The 6,552-nt window shown below is 43.7% G+C and overlaps 1 protein-coding gene across 1 annotated transcript; it reads left to right on the top strand.

The window, feature by feature from the left end:
• The first annotated feature begins 3,265 nt into the window (after positions 1–3,265).
• Positions 3,266–5,094, top strand: HES4 (hes family bHLH transcription factor 4). The gene is made up of 4 exons (XM_075279617.1): positions 3,266–3,448; positions 3,536–3,631; positions 3,730–3,817; positions 4,253–5,094. The coding sequence occupies exons 1-4, from the start codon at positions 3,341–3,343 to the stop codon at positions 4,810–4,812; spliced, it is 852 nt and encodes a 283-aa protein (XP_075135718.1). The 5' UTR covers positions 3,266–3,340; the 3' UTR covers positions 4,813–5,094.
• Positions 5,095–6,552: the final 1,458 nt, after the last annotated feature.

Here is a 6,552-nt window from a genome sequence, read left to right as displayed (position 1 = left end):
ACGCTTCCTAGTTGCAAAAGGTTAGCGAGGAAAACACCCTAGGGCGCAAGTCAGAAGAAAAAAAAAATACATACTCGCCGCATAAAAAAGTGTCTGTATTGACTTTCATGGGACAGAGGAGCTTGTGTTTACCCTGTGAGGTGATGTGTGCGCTGGAAGCTGCAGGGGGAGGAGTTTTCCCATGCTTTTTTATTATTATTTTTCTCTCTCCCCCCCCCCCCCCTGGTCTCCCGCCCTTTTGTGGTTCTTCTTTCCAGGCTGGGCTGGGAGCCGGCTGCCTGTGCACTCTGCAGAAAGCCAGCAGCACTTTGGCACGTGCTCCCGGGTGATACAGAGTACAGACAGGGGCAGGGGAGGGGGGGGAGGCGGCCTGGCGGGCTGGTGACGGGGAGGAGGGGGGAGAGGAGGGGGAGGCTGCTGCAGTCCAGGAGCGCTCACAGCTGCTTAGAACGTTACCCCGGCTGGCTTTGATTGACAGGTCAGCCCCGCTCTAGCCAATCAGCTGCAGGCGTGGAGTCAGGCGGCTGCTGATTGGCTGCCGGAGTGCCAGCCGTAGCCTGTGCGCGTGGCTGTCGGCTGCCTGCTCCCTCGGCACACAGCTGGCTCCACACACACTCCGTACCCGGCTGTGCAGGCTGTCAGGAGCCGCCATAGGACGCCATAGACACGTCCTGGCATGTGCTGAGACTTGTAGTTCCAGAGCAATAGAAATCAATGAGAAATCTTATCCTAGGACAAAACCTGCAACACTAGAGTAATAAAGTGCGCCTGAATAGTGTGCAGATCCCTAAGTGCAGGTAAACGCAACACCGAACCCTTCACACGCCAAAGTACGGACACGCGTTTCTTAGTTTTTGCGGCCGTAGTGAACAAAGGTACAAAAACAGGCGCTGCGGTATATGATGGCGCTATACAAGTAAGCGTAATAAGTAACAATACAGTGATCCGGTATCAAAACTGAGCATTGATACCGGTTATACAAACGGATGGACCCCGAGCGTTAATTCACATGGCCAGTTTTTTTAACGTTTCCAGATATTTTTCAATATAATGTCAATTAATTAAAAATCCTCAATCAGAATAGAAGGATTTTCGGATCCCGTTCTTTCGAGTCTCCATTGACTCCAATAGGTTTTTTCACTTTTACATCATCTGTGCAGAAAAATGTTAATTCCTATTGAATATTTTATTATTTCCGGGTCGTTGTGCTGACCAGGATCGCGCATGACATAAGAAATGGGTGTGTGAATTAGCCCTAATGGATTGTATTGATCCCTGATGGTTGTCATGTCACGATGACATATAGTGACCAGTTATGAGCCATAATTCACTATGGAGCCTACAGGATGTAGATATTGAGCGGATGACTGAGCGTGTACGCCAGCCCAATGGGGACGCGGTGAAATCTCTATTTGCAAGTCACAAATGAAGCCGTAGCCATTACCTATTAACCCTTTAACACCCCAGGCGTCAAGTGTAGACTAAGAAAGAAGGTGTAAATGACTGACGTTGCGGATCGGCTAATGGTGGCTATCTGTATTGACGTCTATTTTCCTTCACAGCAGGTTACGCCCGGTGTAGGATACAAGTTATTGTTTTAATTTGTGGGGTAAAGTTGCCTTTTTCGCATGTCAGACTGTCTGCACATTTTGTGTGTACATAGGCAGCAAGAACAGCTTGTTCAACTGGCCGCAATGTTGTATAGCATTATGCTGACTGACACCAGAGGGGATGGCCGCCAATCTGTAGGTCAAATTTGGTGCAAAAATCCAGATCAGCAACGTATAGGTCATAGAGTATCATGGGGTCTGTGTGGTTTCCACATGGAACATGCTGAGAGAAAAGTGGTGCTTACTGGACTTTTCTCTCTGCATGACTCGTGTGGGAACCACATGGACCTCATTATAGTTTATGGGGTCCGTGTGGTTCATTAGGTAATCGTTTTTTAATGCAGACCCCATTATAGTCTATGGCAGTGATGGCGAACCTTTTAGAGACCAAGTGCCCAAACTGCAACCCAAAACCCACTAATTTATCACAAAGTGCCAACACGGCAATTTAACCTTAATAATGTGCAGATCCACAATTGCACACAATTACAGACCTGCAAAATATGGACATACGAATGGGGCTTTATAGAGCTTTAATGCACATGTCTGTAAATTTTATAGTAATACAGTAATATCAGATATCCTACAAGATTTTCATTATACACAGGGAATATCATTAAGGTCGTGTATGTCCCTTTAAGTGTCCAATTGCTGGGGGGAAATTATGGGTGTTTTTATAAAATCGATCAATGATCAGGCAGTGATATAATCAATAATGATGAATTGATTTTTGAGTAAATGATCTGATTAAATCAATGATAAAATAATTGATTATATTTGAGCTTTAGTAGATTGTGTATACAATAATTGTATAATAAAATAATTTAAAATATAAAATAAATAGTAATATAAAATACAATAATAATAATAAGAATAATTTAAAATATTATAAAATAAAAGTAATCTAAAATACAATTATAAATATAATCCATTTTATTTATATAGCGCCAACATATTCCGCAGCACTGTACAATTTGTAGCATTCAAATACAGACAGATAGATGCATTACAAAGAACGCCATTTCACACAGTGGGATTGAGGTCCCTGCTCGCAAGAGCTTGCAATCTTTTATAATAATAAAATATTAATAATAATAACTAACAAATAATATAATATAATAATAAATATAATCAAATAATATAATTATTATAAAATAATATAAAAATAAAATGATAATAATGACATTTTATGGTAAATAAAAAATAGATCTATATAAATATATGGTAAAATATATAACAATACATAAATATATGATATAAAATGTAAGAGGAATGTTGATGGCAATAAATGACTGGTGCTAAGAGGTTCTGCAGCAGCTGCCTGGGGGTGTGCTGGCATTGCTGGGCCCCTGTGACCTGTGCTAGCTCCCAGCCCCTGTGCTTTGCTCTATTGCCAGCCCTGATCCCTGGTATGAGCCAAACGCGTGACTGGCAGCCTGCGGGTGTGGGGAGGAGGGGGGGTGGAAAGTCCAAGGAGGGGGGGTAGAGAGGAGGGAGCCCTGCAGCCAATCAGAGCGCAGTGTGGGCGAGCCCCTGCCTGGGATTGGCTGAGGAGAGTGTGGGAAAGAATGCAGAGAAGGTTTCACACGAATGGGGAGCAGCAGAGCGCGCTATAAATAGAGGCGCAGCCGCAGCCCGGCACACACTACACTTACACACTGTTCACACTACTGCGCGGATAAGCGGATATTACCAGCAGCCTGCCCGATAGCTTCTCTAGTAGAAGGATCATGCCTGCTGATAGCATGGAGAAACCCACTGCCTCCCCCATTGCAGGGGCCCCGGCCAACTCTGCCCAGACCCCGGATAAACCTAAAAGTGCCAGCGAGCACAGAAAGGTAACTACCGCAGCCAGCCGTGCCCACTGATGCCCACCAGGGACCCCCGGGATGTCACTCATCACCTCTCTTATCTTTATTCCACAGTCCTCCAAACCCATCATGGAAAAACGCAGGAGAGCTCGCATCAATGAGAGCCTGGGCCAGCTCAAGACACTCATCCTGGATGCTCTCAAGAAAGATGTAAGTTCTAGCTCAGCATCCTCTTCTTCCTTGCTGTACTCCTCTGTGCTGCTGTGGGCGAGCCTGGTGTTAACCCTGTCTGTGCTTCCTCTTTGCAGAGCTCTAGACATTCTAAGTTGGAGAAAGCTGATATATTGGAAATGACAGTCAAACACCTGAGGAACTTGCAAAGAGTCCAAATGACAGGTACCTATCAGAGGATTACACATAGGGGGTGCTGGGACTTGTGGTTCTGTGGTCTTGTTTATCATGATAGGCTATGTAGTCGTGACATAGTATAGGCTATAGAGGGTAAACAATGCCTAGATACAATGTATGTGATAATAGAAGACTACATCTAATGTATAGAACTGAATAGATACAATGTATATACTATACAGAATGACTAGATACAATGTATATGATAATAAGTGACTACATCCAATGTATAGAACTGACTAGATACAATGTATACACTATACAGAATGACTAGATACAAGGTATATGATAATAACTGACTAGATATAATGTATAGAACTGACTACAATATATATATTATATTATCACAGACTAGATGAATGTATATAGAATAATTAGATCATAGTACAATAGACTAATCCTGATCTCTTGCCTCCTCCATAGCTGCTCTGACCGCTGACCCCTCAGTCCTTGGAAAGTACAGGGCTGGATTCAATGAGTGCATGAATGAAGTCACCCGCTTCCTCTCTACCTGTGAAGGGGTTAACACTGAGGTCAGGACCCGTCTCCTTGGTCATCTCTCCAGTTGCCTGGGTCAGATTGTGGCTATGAACTACCAGCAGCCTCCTCCTTCTAGCCAGCCACTACATGTCCAGATGCCCTCCGCACCAGTGGCCTCTGCTCCAGTTCCCATGCCCTGTAAGATGACCCCGGCCGAGGCGGTCTCTCCTAAGGTCTTCCAAGGAGGTTTCCAGCTGGTTCCAGCCACTGATGGACAGTTTGCATTCCTGATCCCCAACCCAGCTTACACCTCCAGCCCTGGACCTGTTATCCCTCTTTATGCCAATGGAAATGTCACCTCCAATGGTGGGGCTCAAGCCCCCTCTCCAGTACAAGGACTCACCACTTTCAGCCACAAGATGCCCCACATGTCGCAGTCCGTCAGCCCACTGGGGGTCAGCACGGGGCCTGACACCCCCGAATCTGTCTGGAGACCCTGGTGAACTCCTCCATGAGACTGTATCCATTGGTTCCGTTGTATGGGACCTTGCCAGTATAGAGACAATCTCATCTATTTATTTCCACATACGAGGAACTTCACTTTTTTATGATGAAAAATCTTGTATAAATGACCCATTTTGTAATAAAACTGAGAAGTTTTTTTTTTTTTTTAGTTTTGTACAATTGGTACAAATAATGTGTAATGCCAAAGTTCTTGTGGTGTTTTTGTGTCAAAAACTTCCCAAACTTGCAGGAGTTTTATGAAATAAACTCTTTAAAATCGATCCAGTTGTTTGAGTTGTCGTCGTGTCGGGCAGTTTGTGGGGCGATGGGATGTCTCATCCGGGGGCGTCTTGGTGGGACTTCATATGCATGGAGGAGATCATGTACATGTCTTATAGGGGAAATATAATGTCAATATACCGTGCATTACCTATTATGTAACTATATCAATTTACAACTGTGGGTCACATGATAGGGGGTAGGTAATGTTACATGCACTACCGTATTTTACCCACATGAGGGGGGGGGCAGTCCTGGGACTATCAAGACCATTAGAGATGTCATCACTATGATAATCCCATGTCCTTACCCTAATGGACACCCCTGGCCTTACCTTCCATTCATGAAGGCTAATTCCCTCCAATGTAAAAGAACAATAGCCAGAAGTGTCTGTTTTGCTGTGGAGCAGGAGGGAAGTTGCTCCTTTGTGGTCCCAGGTAATTAAAATGTATGAAAGGTCTGATCTATTATGCGGCGGGTGTGGAGTGAATGACCCGGTAGCTGGGGGGTTAATGTGCCTGCCCTGCAAGCCACAGACTGACAGTGCTGGAGATGCAAGAGCAAAATCCTTGTCAAAGAGGAACATTCACTATGGAGGGGAGAATTCGGGAAAACACATTTCTGCCACACAGCACTATGACTCACTGGCTGCACTTGAAGCTGTGCCAAGATTATGCTGTATGCTGTGCAGGGGGAGGGGGTCTGGGGGCTTCCTGGGGGTCTACTTCACTCCTCAACCACCTACACTGATTATGTGTGTATGCCCAGCGCAATGTGAACCTGCCAATCATCCAAGTGGCACAGAGGGGGGAGGAGGAGGAGGATCATGTGCATGGCATATTGTAGGCATGGCATTCATTCCTCACATACCCCCTCCTCATATTATCAGCAGTGTGGGAAACGATCGATAGTACTGAGACACCTGCAGCCAGGAATAATGGACATACAGATAATCTGACTGTAATATGGCCGCCCTAGGGTTATCTATCTATCTTTCTATATCTCATATCTATCTATCTATCTATCTATCTATCTATCTATCTATCTATCTATCTATCTATCTATCCATCCATCCATCTATGTATCTGAAACCTATCTAATCTAATTATCTGTATCAGATCTATCTACTGTATCTGTCTACCTCATCTATCTAATTATCTATCTCTCATATCTATCTAAATAGATCTAGATCTCATATTTCTATTCTGTCTTTTATTTCATAACTCTTATCCTTCCCTTTTATAACATACCAAAAATCTATCTATCTATCTATCTATCTATCTATCTATCTATCTATCTATCTATCTAATAGATCTAGATCTCATATATTTCTATTTATCTGTCTTTTATTTCATAATTCTTATCCTTGCCTTTTATAACATACCAAAAATCAATCTATCTATCTATCTATCTATCTATCTATCTATCTATCTATCTATCTATCTCATATCTATCTATCT

This window comes from Leptodactylus fuscus, chromosome 6 (genome assembly GCF_031893055.1).
Source record: "Leptodactylus fuscus isolate aLepFus1 chromosome 6, aLepFus1.hap2, whole genome shotgun sequence".
Taxonomy (NCBI): domain Eukaryota; kingdom Metazoa; phylum Chordata; class Amphibia; order Anura; family Leptodactylidae; genus Leptodactylus; species Leptodactylus fuscus.
The sequence above is the reverse complement of the archived record's forward strand: the minus strand, read 5'-3'. Positions and strand labels throughout refer to the sequence as shown.